Source organism: Emydura macquarii, unplaced genomic scaffold (assembly GCF_026122565.2).
Source record: "Emydura macquarii macquarii isolate MOO-44397 ecotype Brisbane River unplaced genomic scaffold, CSIRO-AGI_Emac_v2 contig_1045, whole genome shotgun sequence".
In the NCBI taxonomy this organism is placed as follows: domain Eukaryota; kingdom Metazoa; phylum Chordata; order Testudines; family Chelidae; genus Emydura; species Emydura macquarii.
The window spans coordinates 1,973,072-1,994,290 of NW_027131182.1; the positions used below are offsets into that span (position 1 = coordinate 1,973,072).

A 21,219-nucleotide genomic window follows, 5' to 3' on the forward strand; every position below is an offset into this window, starting at 1 on the left:
TCCCCAAGTGTCAGACTCTTGCACTTACCCCATAAGAGCTTTCCATTTACAGAGAACTTAACAGAATCATAATTCTTATGTTAACTTTACTTGGTCTTACAGGTTAATAGATTGACATTTTACTAGACCAATTGGTTGGGACAAAAGCGTGTGTGTTAAATACATCCCTATGTTAGGAATTGGCAGTACCTACAAAAAAAGCTCACAGGTCTAATAATCAATAGAGTACCATGAACTTGCTCAGTACTATGCAAGCAGGAAGGAAGCCATAAACTTTGTCCCAAAGGATTACAATATAGAGCCGACAATACTAAATACATGGACTGAACTAGCAGAACTGTTTAACAATGTAGAATGGCTTTTTGTTTACAGTTATGTCCATTCACTAAAACATAAAGAGCTTCAAGTAGTTAGTGAATTAAATCTCCTGCCATGATTCGGAGTTACTACAGAGAAAGCATGCAGACCATTTAACTGTATCATTAACCCAAAAAAAGATAAAGCATGAAACGAAACACCTTTTATGAAATACATTTCATCCTGTGGCTTCCAGCCTCTCTTGGTGCACCTTGGAGACAGTCTGGCAGACAGGATCCCATATGCACCATGCATGAGTACAGCTGACACCCTATACTCTTTTCTCTATCCATTTGCTCTGTTCTTTTTTTGAGAGAGAGAAGGGCTACATCTACACTAGAAGTGCTACGACGACACAACTGCACCGATGAAACTGCACCGTCGTAGCACTTATGGTAAAGATGCTCTAAGCCGACGGGAGCGCTCTCCCAGCTGACATAGTACTGTCTACAGTGGTGCTTAGGACAGTATAACTTATATTGCTCAAGGGTGTGGATTATTCACACCCCTGGGCAATGTAAGCTATACAGAAGTAAGTTCTAGTGCAGACAAGGTCCAGATGGGTGAGATATTATCTTTTATTGGACCAACTTCTGTTGGTGAGACAGAAAAGCTTTTGAGCACACAGAATTGTTCTTCAGATCTGGGAAAGGTGCCCCGAGTGTCACAGCTAAATGCAAGGTGGAACAGATAGAATATGTGCTAACTACTTATGCTAAACTAAGGGACTGTTCAATGTAGAGTGGTCCATTACCATCTCTGAAGTTATATGACAAAAAGAGAGCGGGGGTTAGGTGGTTACAGATTGTTGTAATAAACCATAAATCCAGTGTCAGTTCAATCCATGACTTTTAGCATCTAGCAGTTATGATTTTAAACTCCCAAGCTCATTTTGCAGGTTTCCTTTGAAAGTGAGGACTGATAACTCAGTTCTAGAGTGATCACTTTGTGAAAAGTGTTCACCTAAAGATGACAGGGTGTTTTTGTCTTTTATCATTTTCCTGTGAGACTTCATTCAAGAGCATAGTGACCGTCTGGTTTCACCCACATAGTTGTTATTGGGGCATTTAGTGCACTGGATGAAGTACACCGTATGTTGTGATAGGCATGTGTAGGATCCATGGATCTTAAAACGTGTATAGTGGTGGGGGGGTTGATCATCACAGCAGTGGAGATATGTCTGCCGGTTTTGCATCTGTTGTTCTGGCAGGGTATGGTGCCGCTTTGAGTGGGTGTCTCCTGGGCTATGCAGAGCTTGCTGGTTGTTTGAAGACCAGAATGGGGGTTCAGGAAACATTTCTTTCAGGATGGAGTCTCCATCTAGTATGGGTTGTAGTTTGATGATACCCCATCTGGGTTCCAGTGTGGGGTGGTAGGCGACAACTAGGGGTGTGTAGTTGTATTGCTGTATCGAAGCAGGTTCTCTTGAGGTATTTGGATGGCCCGTTCCATGATACGTTCTACTTCTCTGGTGGAACGTCCTTGTCTGGCGAAGGTAATTTTAAGTGCATTAAGATGTATATCCCGAACTTTCTCCTCTGAGCATATTCTGTGTTATCTGAGTGCCTGGCTGTAGATAACCAATTTCTTGGTGTGTTTGGGGTGGTTACTGGGTCTCTGGAGATAGGTGTGGTGATCCGTAGGTTTCTTGTATATGGTTGTCTGTAGGGCTCCCATTGTTGAAGCTGATTATGGTGTCCAGGAAGTTGATGCTAGTGTGTTGCTCCAGAGGGAGGCTAATGGAGGGGTGGTGGGTGTTGAAGTTGTAGTGGAAATCTATGAGAGAGTTTAAGCCATCTGTCCAGAGAATGAAAATATTGGGTTTTTTCTTTGCATTCTGCTTTTTAAGCCTTTTTGCTCTTGCTTGGTGGTCTCCATGTCAACAGACTACTACACGCTGCACAGTTTGCAGGAGCAGCATTGTATTTATTTTATATATTTAAAATTACCTTTGCTCCATCATGCTGTGCCCTGACTTCTGCTGAGTAGCTGTGTAATATTATTGAACCCAGAGGATCAAGAAGGGACAGCAGGCAAATTTCAAATAACTACCTGCTGACAGTCAGAACTGAGAGTCATGCAGCTTTTCTTTATCCCATTGTGTACTCCCCATATTATGAGTTTGGTGCCCCTTAAGGATTCCTAGCCTATATGCTGGGAAATACTATCATTGAACTTATTCTAAAAGTGAGGTGAACCTCAGTAACAAGTGCAACAGAATTCAAATATCATATACATATATTCACATACAATATATGCCCCCCCCACACACACACTAAAACTAATACTGCTAGATCTATTGCCTCCCCTGTTAAACTCCAACATCACATGGTCTGTGCAGATTCACACAACAGAGGAAAGAAAGCTGATCCTCTTACCTGATCAGATGACCAATTCGTTTCACAAACTGCCTGTAGCGTGCTCTGTTAAATGTTTCGAGCCCCACAGCTAGAAGCTCCACTAAGGAGTTTGCAAAGGCAAAAAACTTCATCATCTCCTGAGGGGTTGTTTTTTCAGGGAAATAAATGCCTACAAAATCAAAACACTGAACCATAAGCTTCACAAAATCAGTTACATGACTTAGAACTTTCGACTTCAAAAAGCATTAGAGGCAATCAGAAAGGCATTTCTATTCCGCTACCTATATGATTTATTTCATACAGCATGAATACCAATTTATAACAGACAGATTCACCATAGATTAAATCTAAGTGTGCAAGTACAAACAATGTATGTAAATTACAAGAGCTCTTGCAGGCAATCTCTTCATGTAGTTGGACAGAGATGGAGAAGAGTTTAAGAGACAGTGATTGAGCACAAGGAGTGGGGGACACTCAGAACTAGGGGCATAACTCATAGGCCAGGGAGAAGAGAAATGGAATCTGAAAAGCATATCTATTGCCAGCTACTAAAAAGGAACTGAAGGGATGGGGAAAATCTAGTCTTTCAGAATACACTGAAACACGTTTGTAAGTCCCCAACAAGTTTGACATTTAAAAATTATTTCATATCCACTAGAAGTCTACGTGTATGGCAGTCAATTCACCTTTAGAGTTAAACCCAAGAAAATGCTGAAACAGTTCATGAAATGGAAACTGTGACAGGAGGACTATCAAGTCATCTTCCAGAAGGAGAATCCAGCTAGTTTCGGGATCTTCATCCTATAGAAAAAAATTCAAAGTGGATTTTGTTAGCTTCCCCAAGGGAGGGGAAAAAAACCAAAACACAACTGAGTGAACCTGGCTATTGTACTATCTACTTCCAGTTTTCTTTGGAACGCAAGGAGGGTCAGAGAAAGAGTGTAGTAAAGGGATACTGGTCTCCCTTTCTCACCCCACTGTGACCCAGGAATGTCAGTACCAGCTGACCAGGAGTACACAGAGATTACAGGAATCTACTGAGGCTGGCATGTGCAGTCTAGTTCACCAAAGAATGTCATGGAGGGTTTTTAATAAAAGTGTGTGTCACTCTGGTCATCAATAACATTCGGATATGTCTGTACAGGCACCATGTAAGGAGTTATGTACATGCACCGAACATTTTAAGGTCTGGGTTTAGGGACTGGTTGCCAGCAGAGGTGAAAAACAGGTTTTCTGTCAGACCAGATATGTAAACAACCATCTAGATAAAAACATGTAAATTAATCTTGTATACTTCAGGAGTCTCCTATCATGAATCTGAACTGAAGGCAAATGAAGGACTGTGGAAACTTCAAAAAGAAACTAGCAGGAAGAGAAAAAGAGCAGTGGAAAGAACCTTATCTGGAGGTGCACATCAAAGGCTTGCTCAACTATATTTGTGGGGGCAAAGACAACGTCCTGTCACCCTTCACTGAGGAAGGGAAACCACAGTGATTTTGCTTTATGACAAAGGGGTCTCAACCAGGCTTGGTTGAAAATGCCAGAAAGAACCTTGGGTGAGAACTTCTTTAGACAGGAGGTTAATCTATTAGTTGAGTTTAGTCTCTAGAAAGTGTGATACTAAAGTTATTCTTGTTTTCACTATAAATTAAGTTATCAACTTGCACTAAGCTATTAATTTATTTGCTGTGCAAATAATATAAAGAAAAATATATAAAAACTAAACATTTCCCATCGTACTGTTTAAATATGTATAGTACTATAGTAAATGAAACAATGAATTCACACTACTCTGGCTCTTTTGGGTAATGCTGATCGCTAATTTGGCTCCTGAACCATTGAGGTCTGAGTATCACTGTTCTACAATGAAAGGAATACAAGATTTATTATTTGAAATGAAAATCCATCGAAGGAGAATATTCAATTTTTCCTTCTTCCAACCCTTCAATAAGGCCCATCCCACAGACTCGAGCACAAGCATTAAGCAGGGCTGTTTAGTTTTAAAGTACCTCTTCTCCTCCCTCGTCTACTAGTGTCCAGTTCCCAGATTCTTTCCCAGAGGAGGAGGAGGATTTTCTTTCACTTGGTGTCATGTGGCACATAAATTCCACTCGATTTCTGGGGAATAGAAATTCATTTCACATGAAAGTCAGGCTTAAGTAAATTAGAGAAAAAGTAAATATTCAAGGTTTGCTGTTCAACTATTCTTTTTGTTTTAAAAATCTCTTCAAACTCACACAGAAACAAGAAACTAACAAGGCTGCCCAAAACATCTAGTGTGGAACAAGTTACAACAGTCAATAAAAATTCACACTCAAGTTGATTACCAATTTAATGGGTTGATTTATACACAATATCCTAAAAATGTAAATGGCTATAAACCCTAGTTTCCAGGATAGCCCATCCTAAGGGACACTACTGTTATAATTTACAAGAGACACATTGCTGAGTACTTTTTTGCAACCATAATCAACAAAATGAAAGTATGCTCCATTTAAAAAAAAAAAAAAAAGAATTTATGCCAACCATTGCCAAGCATCAGCAGGTGAACCAGAGGCTGAAAGTCACACTGATCAGACATCCTGTACTTGCTATGGTCAGTCCAAAAGCAGTGACAGTTATTCATTATACTTCAGTAGCACCTAGGAGCTCCAGTCATGAACTAGGACCCCCTGTGTCAGGCACTGTACAAATACAGAACAAAAAGATGGTCCCTGCCCCGAAGATCTTACAGTACAAGTGTAAGACAAGACAAGACAACAGCAGGTGGACAGAGAGAGATGGGGAAGCACAAAGAAATAATGAGACAATATTGGTGAACATAATGGGCAGTGGTGAGGATGCACTGTCTAACTGTTGTCAAGTTATTTTAATCATCACAGCAACAAAGTTTAAGGAGGGATTTGGAGGAGAACAGGGTAGCAAATGTTTACGAGGAGTTTCACCCCAGTGTAAAGGGGAGTATGGGGGAAGAGCATAAAAGTGCTTGTTTGAAAATTTAACAAGGCTGGCATCATGAGGGGAAGGATCATCCAGCGGATTTCGACACTAACGTGGGGCCTGGGTCAATTCCCTGTCCTACCAGATTTCCTATGTGACCTTGAGCATGTCACTTAACCTCTCTGTGCCTCAGTTCCACATATGTAAAATGGGGATAATAGCACTGCCCTACCTCACAGGTGTGTTGTGGGGATAAATTCATTAAGGACTGTGATACTATGGTAATGAGAGCCATGTAAGCACCTCAGATAGATTGACCATCAGCTGATCTAAGACGGGAGTCTGTATCTTGATACTGAATGAGAGATAAGAAGTGTAGTGATAGGCCATGAAGGCCCTTGAAAGTGAATACAAGTCATAGGTCTATAAATCAAAAGGACTAGCACCAAATGTTTTATATACCAGCTGAAAGCTGGGACTCTTCCCATGGTATGAAGCACTCATATCTAGCACTGACAGCTCATGAAGCACTGGACCTTAAATTCCTCATTCTGGTCATCCTGTTTTTCTTCATAGTTCCCTTTCAAGATTATTTTAGTGGCTGCTAACTTGAAAGCCTCTAGAGACAGAATCCCATACTTTAGATAACCCGATACACTATTTGAAAACCGGTATTCCAGGGTAACACAACTCCCTAACTGTGCAGGTGATGTCAGCTGATTCTTCCACATCAAAAATGAAGTGTGGGGGGGAATGAGGGGAAAGTAATATAATAACCAAAATGATATGATCTTAAGGTCTCATCTCTCACAACCTATCAGGGCCAGCAACATGTTGCTGAAAACACTACTACAAATAATGTCAGGATAACAATCTTCCCTCAGCATCCAACACCAGTGATCAGAATTAAAATAAAAGATCACTGTGAATTCGTACTCTGGTTACCCACCTGATTACATGAACATTTTAAGAAACTAGATTCACTACTACCACTACTGATATGAAATAGCTACTGTGCAATTCTGACGACACAAGGTTTCAGGGGACAATCAAAAGTTAGTTCAATAGACTGAAGTTTGCCCTCAGGAGGTGAGCGGCTCAGCTGATGTACTTCAGTATAGCTTCACAAAGTTCAATGAAGCTTTGCAGATTTACAAGAGCTGAAGGATCTGCTCTAAGGTTTTCAGCAAATTCTGATCACAGATTTCAAAATGTGTGGGCCAATTTATTTCCCAGAAAGACACAGATGCATCCATGGCTTTCTCGGCCAGCTCAGCTTAGCATATAAATCCTTATGCACTAAAATCAAACCTCCAACAGATCTTCGACTAACCAGGAGTTTCAGTTAACTGGGGTTCAGACATTCGAGGCGTGACTAATATTAACTCTAAATATAACTCAGTCCAGTTCTCTCCTTCGCCATTTAAAATATTTCTATAAAACTGCTTCGGTTCGATTTGTAGCTACTGAGCCTATCTTGACACTCAAAGAACCAGTGGTTGTAACTCTCAGAATGCAATAAATTCACACATACAAACATAAATCACACCAACCTTTACTAATCTAACAGAGCAGAGAGCTGGGAGGTGGGGAGGAGGGCACTCAAACAGGAGCAGACTGTCTTTTTGATCAGATCACTTGTTTTATCTGAAGTATGTTTCATTTGTTATCATTGGTCCCTGACTTCACTGTTTTTAATCAAGTATTGCAAGTGTTTTTTCTGAGTAAAGTTAGAAGTGTAGGGAAAAAAATCAAACTGCATAATCTTTGCATTCAACAGCTATTCCATTCCTAGTGACTCGGGCACTTCCTTTTAGAAGTTTCATCCATTGAAATAAAGGTTACAGTTTGCAGGAACAATTGCAATGTTGATAGGAACAACAGGGCTATTGCACATGCATAGGGCCAACCAATTTCATAACCGTGAAAAACTTGCCACGGACAGTGAAACTGGCCCTTCCTCATGAAATCTGATCTCCCATGTGCTGCTGGAAGGGCCCCAGTTGCTACTCCCGGCCGGGCTGGGGCACTCCCAGCAGTACAGGGAGATCACAGACTCACTTCACCTCACAGAACTGAACCCACAACCCCCACCCACAAGCCCATTTTGGGTCAGGACCCCCACCCTGAAATTTCAGATTAAAACATCTGAAATTGTGAAATTCACCAATTTTCAAATCCTATGGCCGTGAAATTGATTAGAATGGGTGTTAATTTGGTAGGGCCCTACACACGCAACATGCTAAATATTTAGCATCTGAAAAAGGAAGTGTACAGTATAGTGTATATTAACTTTGTTATGCTGAGAACAGTGCTGAGGCTGTAAATAGGGGATGAGTGAACAACAAGACTTTAAACTTAATTATCAGTTTCCTGTGCCCATTTTGACAATTCCTCAAGGTTATCTGAATGTTTTAATGGCCACAGATAAGCATTTTCAGAATATGTTTACAAATTCTCTCCCTTCCCACTTACTTGACAGGAGACATAAGCAAGGCAAGAGACTGCATAAAATGAAACACTCCTGAAGGGTTATCCAAGACTTTGATCTGAAATTAAACCAAAATTTCAGTCTAAGCAAACCAGAAGCCACATCTAGTTTTGTTTCAGCTTCTAAATAAAATCTCTGGATTTCCATTATGTCTTTTCCTTTTACTTCCTAACATTAAAGAAATATCTCAGCAAAGCCTACTAACTGATTTAAGTGAGAAACAGATCTTCAAAGGAGACAGGGCTCCTGCCCTTAGCTGGAGATGTCACTATGACACCAGATTGGGAGAGTTGTTTCCAATAGAAGGATTTACTGAGGAAGGAATTTAAAGGGAGAAAATGCAGCCCATCAAAGCCCCACAGAAAGACTTTGGCTCCTTTTCTCCTTCCAAAGCCTACGTTCCATAGTTTTGGAAATGTCCTTGTGTGACAGTTAATCAAGTGACAGTCATATGGTATCAAGAAAAAGGGACAGACTCTTCTTTTCTCCCACCCACTCCAAAATCCCAACCAAAAAAAGCAAAGTACACAGGATTAAACATTCACACCTGAATGAATGACACAGCCCATCTGCTGACACCTGCTGGGCATCGGAGGATATGGTTTAAGAGGAAGAGCTGGTCCCCAGGACACCCAACTCTTTGCAAGACTGACACCTAAACAATAAAAAGCATCTTGTAATGGCAGTTTCAAACTTGGCTCCTTTAGACTGGTTCAACTGGCTTTTCCATTATGCTCCTTGAACTTTCTAACACCCATTTGGTTTGTATAGAGCACCGGTTCTCAAACTGGGAGGTGGGCTCCCCTAAAGGGGTGCGAGATGGATTGTGGGGGGGACACCATTGGCGGAGTTTGGGGAGGGATGAGGGACAATGACCCCCCAAACTTATGATGATGGAGCCGCCTCCCCCTGCGGGGTGCGGGATGAGAGCAGCACACACGGCGCCTCATACGGGCAGCCCCAAGCAAGTGTTGGGGCGCCCTTAGGAGGGGAGCGGAAGCAGGGGGGAGTGTGGGCCGGCACTGCTGGCGGAGCCGGGGACAGAGCTCATCCAGCTCCATGCTTTGCACGACTGCTTCCATCTCCAGTCAGAGCACTGCTCCTGGCAGCTGCCACCCATCTCCCGCAGCAGCAGCAGCCCCCTTGCCGCTGCCACTCCACAGGCTCCCAGAGGCAGCGACTGCATCTGTGCTGCTGCCTGAAAATAATCCCGAGGACAAGATGCAATTCCTCACTGTCACCACCATTTTCTCTCATGGGTCATATCAGGCTCCAGGGCTGTGGGGGAGCTGCTGCTACCCTTTGCCCACCTCCCCCAACTTATTAGAACTCCACCTATGATATGTAGCCCTTGTTTATTTTCTGAAAGTGGGAGGTTTTTGGGGGAAAGGGGTGCAATTGTTACACAAAAATCCATGGGGGGCTCCATTTAAAATGTTTGAGAACCACTGGTATAGAGGATGCTGCATCACCAATAATCTGAAGGGGACAACACTGCTGGCTTGATTTAAGAGTTACAATACAAAACATATTTTTTTAAAAGAACTGATGCATGTGAAACTGAGTGAAGAAAGGTCACCAGACTGACAGCCTTGAAAACCTCCGTATCCAACATGAGCCCAATCCAGCCCAACCACCTTTGGGTTCACAGGTTCGAGTCCTCTCAACGCTTGGCCTCCCAGTTGATTCTACCAACAAAGGAATAAAATTATTCTAGCTATTTCAATGATGTGGCCATTGTCTGCTAAGAACCAGAATGAAACCACCAAATTCTTTTCACCCAGGACACCAAAGAAGAGCAGTGGTGATGTTTCCAAGAATGGCTGCTGGGACCAATTCAGTTAATTTTAATAAACAGCAGTTACTGCACACGCTTCTCCCTTACCAGCCTTTGCAGCCACAGGAGGAGGTCACTCTGGAACGGAGTATCTTCGATAACTCTGCGCGTGAAACCAAAAAGAATGCTGACACATTCCTTCAGGTGCCCCAAGTCCGAGGAAAGGGTTTCTGACTGCTTAGAAGCTGTGAATTAGAAACAGAATTAGGGCTCTCATGCCGCTCACTCTGAGAGCCCTGCTATGCTAACTATGCCCTCCTGGCTTTGGGGGTTCTATAGAAAATTTTGCCTTTGTCCTTTATATGTATATGATTAAATCCAAACAAAGACTCTACTACTTTCTAAAACTAAGACATTAAATAGTTTTTTAAAAACATCTTATCAATCACTAAATAGCAGCTTTGATATAAAAATGTCTGTTACTCTAAGGTAAAGCCTCCCTTCTGCAAACATCCTGCACACAAAACTATGGCCTGGTCTACGCTGCCGGAGAAATTCAGCAGCAGTTGACGGGAGTTACGCAAACTACACAGAGTAGCTTGCCTAACTCCCGTCGACTTCGTAACTTCCTTTTAGCATGTCATCTCCACTGCGCTGCGCCGACAGGAAATGCAAAGCCGTCGACGCAGCGCTATGCTTTTTGGGGAGGTGGTTTTATTAAATCGACTTCTGGATTGGTTGAGCGGGTCTTCACTGCCACTCAATCGATCCGGATAAATCAATCTGGCGGCAAATTTGCCGCTGTCAGTGTAGATGTACCCTAAAATATTTTTTCAACACAGGCAATGCCAGTGGCACTGCAGAGATCAGACAGCAGGAGACATTTTTGCAAACTGCTTCTAGAATAAGCTTAAGACTTCTGCAATATGTCTATGCTCCATGAGACTGAGATGAGAAATTCAGGGTGCTTTTGAGGGACTGGGGTTTCGTGTACTCCCCCTCGTTTTGGGTGTTGAAGGAAGGTTCCTCTACAATGCATATCCACACACAGAACTGCAGAGTGAAAGTTCAGGTGTAGTATTCTGCATGCTATGGACATCAGAGGCGGAAACCCAAATCGGGGACACACCTTGTTCTTGTTGCTGAACAGCCACAGATCTCAGCAGGGATGAGCTATTGAGTAATCCATAGATATAAGACTCCACCTGCAAGCGGGACAACACTGACGTATACGAGTGCAACACCAGCGTCTGATGCACGTGCTCCGCTTTGGCTTCAAACAGCCTCTTTAGTTCCCCCAACACACTTTCATTCATCTCTACTACCTGGTAGCGATGGCAGCCAGATACTTGGCACTGATCTGCACAGATACCCTGCAAAGAGAATAATTATTTTAAAGTGTTAAAAAAAAATCTGCACTTACACAGATTTCCAAGCTCTTTATAAAGGCGGTTCAGCAACATTATTCTCAGATAGCCTCTGTTTCCCCATTGGTTAAGATATATTTTTGAAAGCAGATTCTGAATTTAGATGTCCAACTTGATTTTCAGAGGTGCTGAGCAATGGAGCTGATGAGTGCCTAGCACCTCTGAAAAATCAGGTCCTGTAAACCCCTCAAATACATAAAATCAGAGACTGCTTTTGAAAATTTGGGTTTAAGTGACTTGCCCAAGATCACACAGTGAGTCAATGGCAGAAGTGAGAATAAAATCAGGTCTCTTGACTCTCATCCTCACACCAAACCAGTAGAGCACACCTGCCTCACAGCCTTGGTCCTGTCTAGTCTTAAAATGCATATAATAAAACATACAAAGAATTTCCACACAGACCCTGATACTTGGGTACATCTTGTGGCTTAAAAAGAAGGTAAGTGGAGTATTTTTCTAGACTCCAGCCCACATAACATCAATTTGCCACAATATATTTTAAAATTATCCAGACTTACCAAGCAATGAAATGACTTTCCTCAAACTGCAAATCAAGTCATTGATTGGAGTCTTTCCTCACCTCACCCAATGTTCTTTAATACAGTGAAGCCATCGTTCCATTCTGCCCATGACACTGTTTCATTCAGCCATGCAACTAAACTTCAAAGCACACACTTAGAAAATTTGGTTTGAAAATCGTTCACACCACATGCAGTACTTTACACTAGGAGGTGTAGGAAAAATTGGACTTGGAATTCACAAGCCATGAAGCTCAACTCATGGGAGCAACTGTGGGAGTCGTCAGATAGATAGGTCTTAGGCATTCTTAGTATCTAAACTTGCTTGGGGCAGGATCAGACAGTGGTAAGAACATCTACACTGACTACGGCCTTCCACCACTGCTGAATATCTCCGATTTTTCCTAGTTGAAGATAGGGCCTTATAAGACCAAATCCTGCAAGTCAGCACACAGTTGGAATATCAAGGGTTCTCCCTGGGACATTGGCAAAAGAATCTTTCCCCATGAGACAACTGCAGAGCTACAAAGCCCATGTCTACAGTGCACAGCAGTGTGAACTATAGGGGTGCAAATTGCAAAGCGCGCCGAAGTGTTGCATTCTAACTGCCCCACATTGAGGCTGCTGGTGCGAACTAGAAGGTACCTAGTTGGCAGTAACGTAATCCTCTTGCAAAAAGGGCTATGTTAATATGAAATAGGTACCTTCTTTTCACACGAACAGCATCCACACAGGATAGTCACAGTGCAACACTTTGGTGTGCTCTGCAATGCACACCCCTGTAATTTACACTGCAGTGCAGCATAGCCAAGCCCAAAGATATTGTGCCTGCACCTGCAGCCCTGAAGTAACAAATCTCTGTGCTGCATGCAGGAAACAGCCACCAATGGAAGTGGATCTATCCCTTAGTCCCCTTGCTCCAAATAACCAGGCTGCTGCATAGCATCCTCAAATCCTTCCAGAACCACTGTACCAGGGATATTGTATATGGGGTCATCCACACCCAGGAAAGGAGGAGGGACAGTACTGGCACCATAATGAAATATATCACTATCAGCAGAAGATCATTCTAAGCTGAATTCCAGTTTTCACACTGCAGTGCATTGGAACTTTTATTCCAATTCACTGCATACAGGAATTTTAGTACATCAGAGCTCACACAAAGAGAGACTGCACTGCACTATATTGGTTACAAGTTTAAATCAAGGATTCAGTGGAATAAGTATTTCTATGTAATGAACTTGACTTAAGCAGTTTATTTTCCTTTGAACAGGGAAAAAAAAAAAAAAAAGACATCATCCAAGGCAAATAAATCTTTCTGTACAAGCCATCTTAAATACAGCACACACACATTCAGCAAAGCACATGACTGGGATCATAGCGTAGCCATGGTCAAAAACAACTTCAGTTACACCACCTTGACAGATTGCTGTTCCTCCTTAAAAGTCCATAACCTGTCCCTGGCACTTTGGCAATTTGATGTCATGGCCTGTAGCTCAGCCTGAGCCAGCAAGAGCTGCTTCCTACAGCGCCAATAGTTCAGAAGCAATTCATGAAACTCATGTCTATCCTGATGAGCAATGCTCTCAAACTCCTCCACGTAGGAATCAACATTCTCCAGCCACGAACACGGCTCAAAGATTTTCAGCTGCTCTTTGGTAAATGGCACTAGTTCTGGCTCAGACAGAATCTCTGGATACAGCCTCTCCTTGTGTAACAGTGGCTTTACTGCGACCATGCTCAGTCTCTCTTGGGACAATTCAGCCGATAAATCAGGATACAAAGTTTTCAACCCAGAGTATTGAGCACGCTCTTTGGCTTCATTAGAGAGCTGAGACAGCACAGGGTGTGCCTCTAAAGAAAGAACAGGATTTGTAGCCTCTTGTACCTGCTCAGTTCCTCTGTCCTGTACAATTCCCATCAGTGACTGAGTGCAAGCAGCACTGCATTTAAAGGTGCTTTCTGCTATGCCAGAGTTTGCTGATTGATTAGCAACTTCCATAACGTTCTGGGGTTTGTCCAATTTATTTCTACCATCTTCCTCAGGCCTTCCCCTGCATTTCTCATGCAAGAGACCAGCTCTGAATTCTTCTCCTTGTGTTAGAGGTTCTAGCATAGCTGTTTGGGATCCTTCATCTGCCAAGGTTAAAGAAGTCAAGGGAATATCACACATATCATTCACATTTTTTCCATCCTCTACTTCATCACTGAGCTGAATCTCTGTAAACACTTCAGGATGCTCCACCTGCACTTCACTAGATTGAGAAGACACCTCTTCATCTCTAACTTTGTTGGGGAGAAAGACCTCACCCAAGCCCTGCTTCTGAGGCTCTTCACTACGTTTTTTCTTCTTTTCCTAGAAAAGAAAGAACAGACAAGGTATCAGGAAATTGACATAATAAATGAGCAACAAAAAAAATCAGCATGTACTTAAAGCTTACATTACCAGACTAATTTCCATAGTTATGAAGCTAAGAAATAAATGCACATTTCAACTCTCATGTTGACGTGGAATAAGTATACTTGGAAAGCCAGCTGCAGTTACTAGGCCCCTCATTTCACTTAATCCACAAATGCTAAGGTATTTAAAATGTGCTCTGTGTTTAGTAGAATTCATCAGATGTCTACTGGCCATGTGGACATGTCAAAGGCACCAAACACTGCACATGATCCATTTTTAAACAGTTTGTGTTCCTCTATTTATTTCGTGTCTTTTGAATTTCCCTTTTTCTTACTCAAAGTCTCATTTGGGAAGCAAGTGTGAGAGTTAATACAAAGCATGAGAGAAACTATGCAAGCTGTAACTTTCAGACACCACCATACCTGACACACCTCAGTCTTCAGCTTCCCTCTTTCCCCACACCCAGGTCCCAAAAGACAGCAGCCAAACTGATCTGTCAGTTTCACTTCCCTGCTTTCATGCACTGGAATGATGCCCACAGTGTTGTTTTATGAAAAACTGTCAGCATTCTGGGGCCCAGACTGTCTTTGTGCTATGTGCTGTACAAATGAGTAAAACAATGGGGCCCTGATCTTTGATTGAAACCTGACTCTACCACAGTATAAATACTTTGGAACGTGTTTTTAGTTTCATGGATACTTGTCTAATGGTCTTCAATTCCGGAAGAGCTTATTTTCACAACACCTTTCAGCTGATACATTGCAAGTAACAAACATCGACCCTGTGATGCAATCCATAAACTAGAAATTAGCAGTTTCACTAGGAATTGTGTTACTTGGAAAAACGGAAAAGCTGATGAAAATGAGAGAGATGTGAATTTTAAGTTGATTATTCCCTTTTTAGTTAACATTAGCTATTAATAAATAGGGGTGGTTATTTTGTGAGGAGCCAAACAGCTAAACGGTAACAGTGTATTTGTGTTACTTCCTCACCAAAAGCACAAGCATGCGGAATGATCACACCATTCTGACAATATAACCAGGATTTGATACAAGGTCTCCTGTGTAAATAGCTAGAATCCAGAGTTCAGAAGACTAAATGAGAGCAGCACTGAGAAAATAGCAGGAAATTTAGTTTATACTGCTCTAATTTCCTGTATTATGCAACAGACCTCCAAAATCATCATATGACAAAAGCCAGAGAGGGAACCAATGAAGACATCTCAGTCCCTGCTCCACACTGGAAAAAGGCTGAAGCAAGTAACAAAGAAGTAAAGTTCTGAACATTTACTGACAATTTCACATTTCCTAGCAGAGCAGCTGACTGTGTGGTTCTGCCTTATAAAGCACAACAACTGACATCAAGGCCCCAGCTAACCTAGCACATTTGTTCTCAACCTCCCATTAAACACATATGCTCGCAGCTTCCTTACAAAATGGCAATATATTTTATTTGCTTTTGGACACCACATCTCCTGTTCACTTCTTTCTATAGGATCATTAGTCTGGACCTCATGGAAAAATAAGACAATTTCCCATGCTCTTTGATGCTTAAAATCCAAAGCACTATCTTGCAGGCCTTATTCAAGTGAAACAACCCTTATCTTCTGTTAGCATTTTATACTGCTGCCCATCACCACCATATCTGAGCACCTTCCCCTAAAATTGATAGTGAAATCCCCAGCAGAGTCCATGGAGTCTGACATTTCTCCCTCACCCGGGTAAAAATTCTACAATCTCAATAGAAATTTCATCTGGATAAGGACCACAGGATCAGGCTCTAAATTCAAATAAAGACATAACACCTGTTGTTTCTCTTCTTATACTCTGAGTGTAAACTTTTCATTGTTTTTGTACAGTGCCTAGCACAATGCAGACAGGCCTCCAGGCTGTACTGCAATAAAACAACAGATTACAGCAGTGAAGAGACATCCATAACACAAGACAGGAAGATATGGTTATTTCCACAGAAAGCAGAGTGAGTTGGTTAACATTCTTCTTATTAGATATTTGTGGGCTATTTTTATTCAGCAGGTTCAGCAGGTTATGAATGGAAAAACAGATGATCAACACAGAGATCACTAGCTATCATCTCATCAAGGAAGGCAGCTTGTAATTTCCTGGCAAGCTAGAGGTGAAATAATGTATGTCCTGTCGTTGTTGCTTCCTGGGTGTGGTATCCAAAATTAGTAATGAGTTCAGAAAAACCCCAAGACTCAATATCAGCTTGATGAATAGACAGAAGATGCCTTTGATGAAAGGGGAGGGCTGTGTTTTGTTTATCACCTCAAAGGGTTTCCCCATTCCCCACCATTACTTCAGTGTTGATTAGGTTCAAACAGAACCACAGCTGTTTTTCATCCATATGCTAACTTTTTGGAGGCATTGATACATCTGTGATGGCTCAAAATGTATCGCGCAAACAGGAGACAGAACAGTGAATCATCAGCCAATTGCTGGCAAAGCAGTCCAGGGTCTCTCAATCTCTCCAAAATGGTCTCAGCCATTGAAGAAGAGGGGAACAGGAAACCCCCTGCAGATCACCACATGGGAGGGCTCAAGTGAACTGATTAGGAATAGTTGTTCATCATAACTCTTATAAGTAGTCCTGTTTGAAAGGGTAAACAGGAACCACTATAGCACTTCGCTGATAGTTCCAATTAGGTCTTGGGATCAGGTCAGCACCACTTTGGATAAGAGACAGCAAGTACTATAGACCAATAGCCATAGCCATACCCACTAGTACTGCTAGAGAATGACTAGCGACATGCTCTGATCTGAAAAATTATTGTGTAAAGCTGCGGGACGATAGTGAATGCCAAGAGTTGTTGGAGTTTGGTTGTTATTATCATGTAATGGTGTTAAAAGAGAAGTCTGAAGACAGAGCAGTAGCTGGAGAGACTGTCTACATTAAGTGTTTATTTCTTAAGAACTATATGGACTATCACTAAGGATAAGATTTTGTCACAGAGGTCACAGAAGCCGCAGATTCCGTGACTTCTAGAGACCTCCATGAAATTATCCTTTTCAGCTTCTGGGAGCTGCAGGAACCGGAACTCTCAGTCACCAGAGGCGGGAAGGGTCCCGGAGTTGGGGGGGGCGAAGGGTGGAAGGAAGAGGAGCAGCAGCTCTCAGCCACGGCAGGGACGCTCCAGCTCCGAGCCACCATGGGCTGCAGAGGTCCTGCTGCTGTCCACTAGAGCAAGCAGCAGGGATTCCCAGCAGTGCGGGCAACAGAGACCCTGCAGCTCCAAGCCAACACAGATGTCAGGAATCTCTGCTAGTACCCGCCAGGACAGGCAGTGGAATCCCCCTGGCTTTGAGCTACCGTCACTGGCAGAGATCCCACAGCTCTGAGCTACAGGCAGTGGGGAGATCTCAGAGCTCCGGGGCTCTGAGCTACAGGGTCCCCACCACCCACAGCAGCTGATGGCAGGGGGCCCTAGAGCTCGCAGACGTGTCCCCCCCCACCGCCCCAAGCCATGCGGGGGAACCACACAGCCTGGAGCTCAGAGCCGGTGCAGGCGGTGGGCCCCGCAGCTCCAAGCCATGGGCAGCAGGAGGACTTCAGAGCCCTGGGGACCCTCTGCCACTGCAGGGAGAACCTGGAACAGGTGGCAGGCCCCGCCGCTCCCAGCTCCTGCGCCCCCTCCTTACCACTCGGTAGCTCCCAGCTACCACCATGTTATTTTTTAGTAAAAGTCACAGACAAGTCACAGGCTTCTGTGAATTTTTGCATATTGCCCGTGACCTGTCCGTGACTTTTACTAAAAATAACTGTGACAAAATCTGAACCTTAACTATCACATTCTTTGGGAGGGATCACCTTCTCTGAAGGAGGCATTGATAACTCCCACTACTAGCAGGCCAGTTGCTTTTCAGTGGCTTTCAGTGACCATGAGAGAAATGAATCTCTTTCACGAATAGTGGTCTGGAATTCACTGTTTTGAGTGTGCAAGGAGGCTGAATTCAGACAAAGATGGTAGAATGGTTATTTTTCTCAGCTCTGGTTTCTGGTCCTTTCTCCAACTCACATTTTCTCTGCAGTAGGGTAAGAGCTCTTGGCAGTGGTTGACACTTGGGTCTGATAGTTGGTTTTATCCATGCACTACAGTTTATTACATCAATGGAAAGGGACAGCTGCATGAGGAGGAGTGTGTGCAATCCTTGAGACTTACATCCAAAGCAAGATGATGATGATTTAGATCACAATGTCAGCTATGGGTGAGGATTAACAGCAAGCAAATGAAAGCGTAGACAGATTAGTTTGTTTTAGCATCTTCACATGCAAACTGCTGGAAGCCCAGAGCTCATCTACAACATGATTAAAAAGCTAAGGTATGTAGACAGTTGTATGTTTGAAATGTGAACAGAAATACTGGCTTTTTCAGGCATGATACACCTTGTCCCAGGTGGCTTCATATTTTGGATATTTCAGAGCCAGCGCTACACATGGCTGCAGTTTTAACCAGAAGAGGTATTAAGACTCTTGTCCTATGCTGTTTTCATGTGTTGCTATATGCAACTGAGTAGCTACAATGCTCCACCCCAGAAGTGACTGACGTAATTCCAGTTTCGTGTCAGTTTGCTAAAGATTTTGCAATAAAAAGTGCTATACAAAAATAAAATATCACACTTCCCTTTAATTCAATCACCTGTTAATGCAAGCCTCCTTATAAATTTGATCAAAACATCAGCAACCAAACAATTTCGAGCAAAAGTTCAAGCTGCTTTCAACAAGAATTATGGGATCATTTTTTCAGTGACTGAAGAAAGCTGCTATTTAATCGGTAAGGAAAGAAAGAGAGAGGACTCTGAATGAGAGCCAAGATCCTCAGGCAAAGCCATGAGTGAGGAGGGCCCACAACCCGAGTTATTTGTTATCGATAGTAAAGGCTGTCACGGCTATGTCAGGTGGGATATGCACCAGGTGACCACACCAGGGGAGCCGCTCAATCCTAAGCGCCAAAGTGGGCTTGATCAGTCTTTAAATATGAATAAAGGCAGCGGCGAGAGACCAGCCAGGCTAGGGCCCCATTGCGCCTGGCACGGGCGGGGGACAGCGCCAGGACTCCCACATGGGGGGGGGGGGGGGGAATGGGTTCACTTTACCCGGACCGGCTCAGGCCGCAACCCCCGTTACCGTGAGGAAAAGCTTTGTGACAGCTGATGAGATGGTAGGTGTGGGCTGAGGGGCTGTGATGTGTGTGTGGGGGGGGGCCGTGTCACAAGTTTGTCCTAGGCCCGAGAAAATCACGCGTGGGCCCCGGACAGCGCAAGGGACAGACCCGACCCCAGGGGCAGCGGAAGACAGGCGGCGGGGGACGGAGACGGAGGCTGCCGCCGGGGGCTAGGGGCGGGGAGGACGGAGCAGGGGGTAGCTGGGGGGGGATAGAAGCAACACTCCGCGGCGGTTCCCAGCGCGCGCCGGCCCCCAGCGAAGCGACACGCCGAGCCGCGGCTCCAGGGAGCGGCCCCGACCCACAGGTGCCGCCGGGCCCCAGCGGACAGGACCGGGGGGGGGAGGGGGGCGGTGGTGGCCGGACCGGCGCCCGCTGGCTGGAGCGAGGCTCCGACCCCCTCCCGGGGCCCAGCGGGAGGAGCCGTCCCAAACCCTTCGCCGCGCCGCGCCCCTACCTTGGCCTTGGGCCGCGCCCTGCGCGGGGGGCGCGCGGCCTCCGCCATCCCCGGCGCTCGTCGAGCAGCTCGTCGCCCCCACCCCGGAAGCAGCTCGCCCGCAGAGCAGGGGGCGGGTCACATGACCGGCCTCTCCGCCAATCAGCGCCGCGGCGGCCATGGTATGCGAGGAGGGACACATTCCTTCCCAGCAGGGAACGCGGATCGCCCCCTCCCCCCCTCCCCCCAGCGCCCCCTAGCGCTGCCCAAGGCGGCGGCAGGGCAGCAAAGCCAGACAGCTGGGACCTAGCTCAGCGCTGGCCCTACCCACCCACCCAGCCCTCACTGTTACCCTCCTCCAGGGCCCAGCCAGCCCCCCAGCATGCCCTCCAGCTCCTGCCCTCCCCACCGCCACCATTCCCAGCCCCTGCGGGGCCACTTTCCCACCGTGACGCCCACCCCAGCACTGCTGCTGGGCCCCACTCCAGCCAGTGCCACCCCCGTCGACACCTCAGCCCCCCCACTGCGGCGCCCTGCCAGCCCCCTAGCGCCCCACCAACACCTGCCCCTGCCCTTGGCATCGCCAACAGCCCCGTCACACCCCCCCATCAATACGCGCCAGCATCCCTGCCAACCACATCACCACCACCGCCATTCCCGCCACGGGTCCCGGAGATTCCCACCCCGCAGCCCTTCGTCTTACGCGACAAAGCTGAGGAACTGCTCCAGCGGGAGGTGTCATTAGAGGAGGTTTTGGAACAAATTGATCGACAGAAATAAGTCGCCGGGGCCAGCCGGTATCCACCCAAGAGTTCTGAAAGAACGCAGAATGTGACATTGCAGAACTACTAACTGTGGTATGGAACCTGTCACGTAAACCAGCTTCTGTTTCAGATGACTGCAGGATAGCTAAGGTGACACCCAATTTTAAAAAAGGTTCCAGAGGCAATCCTGCAAATTACAGGCCGGTAAGCCTAACTTCAGTGCCAGGCAAATTGGTTGAAACTGTAGTAGAGAACAGAATGATCAGACACAGAGATGAACACAATTTGTTGAGGAAGAGTCAACATGGCTTTTGTAGGAAATCATGCCTCACCACTCTACTAGACTTCTTTGAGGGAGGTCAGCAAACATGGGGACAAAAGGTGATCCAGTGGATATAGTGTACTTAGAATTTCAGAAAGCCTTTGACAAGGTCCCTCACCTGGCTCCCTTGACACCTTCCGGGAGCAGTTTGACCCTGTGACCCTCATGCCCCTTCCTGTTTTTTTCATTAGTTGTCCCCAGTAATTAGTTGTATTCCGGGCTCAGTGGCTCCTCCCCTTAGGTTGGG

The 21,219-nt window shown here is 44.8% G+C and overlaps 2 protein-coding genes across 2 annotated transcripts in view; both read right to left on the bottom strand.

Moving 5' to 3' along the window:
* The window catches only part of EPG5 (ectopic P-granules 5 autophagy tethering factor), a 73,860-nt gene extending 53,811 nt beyond the window's left edge, over window positions 1–20,049 (bottom strand). Inside the window, exons 1-9 of the mRNA XM_067545363.1 lie at window positions 19,908–20,049; window positions 13,288–14,226; window positions 11,055–11,298; window positions 10,034–10,170; window positions 8,696–8,803; window positions 8,133–8,206; window positions 4,727–4,835; window positions 3,404–3,518; window positions 2,736–2,886 (exon numbers count right to left, since the gene is read on the bottom strand). Coding sequence (XP_067401464.1) covers window positions 2,736–2,886; window positions 3,404–3,518; window positions 4,727–4,835; window positions 8,133–8,206; window positions 8,696–8,803; window positions 10,034–10,170; window positions 11,055–11,298; window positions 13,288–14,226; window positions 19,908–19,955 — 1,925 coding nt within the window. The 5' untranslated portion in view covers window positions 19,956–20,049. The remainder of the gene's footprint in view (window positions 1–2,735; window positions 2,887–3,403; window positions 3,519–4,726; window positions 4,836–8,132; window positions 8,207–8,695; window positions 8,804–10,033; window positions 10,171–11,054; window positions 11,299–13,287; window positions 14,227–19,907) is intronic.
* PSTPIP2 (proline-serine-threonine phosphatase interacting protein 2) overlaps window positions 14,123–21,219 on the bottom strand; it is a 65,227-nt gene continuing 58,130 nt past the window's right edge. The window contains exon 15 of the mRNA XM_067545365.1: window positions 14,123–14,226. The gene's annotated coding sequence lies outside the window, so the exon portion shown is untranslated. The remainder of the gene's footprint in view (window positions 14,227–21,219) is intronic.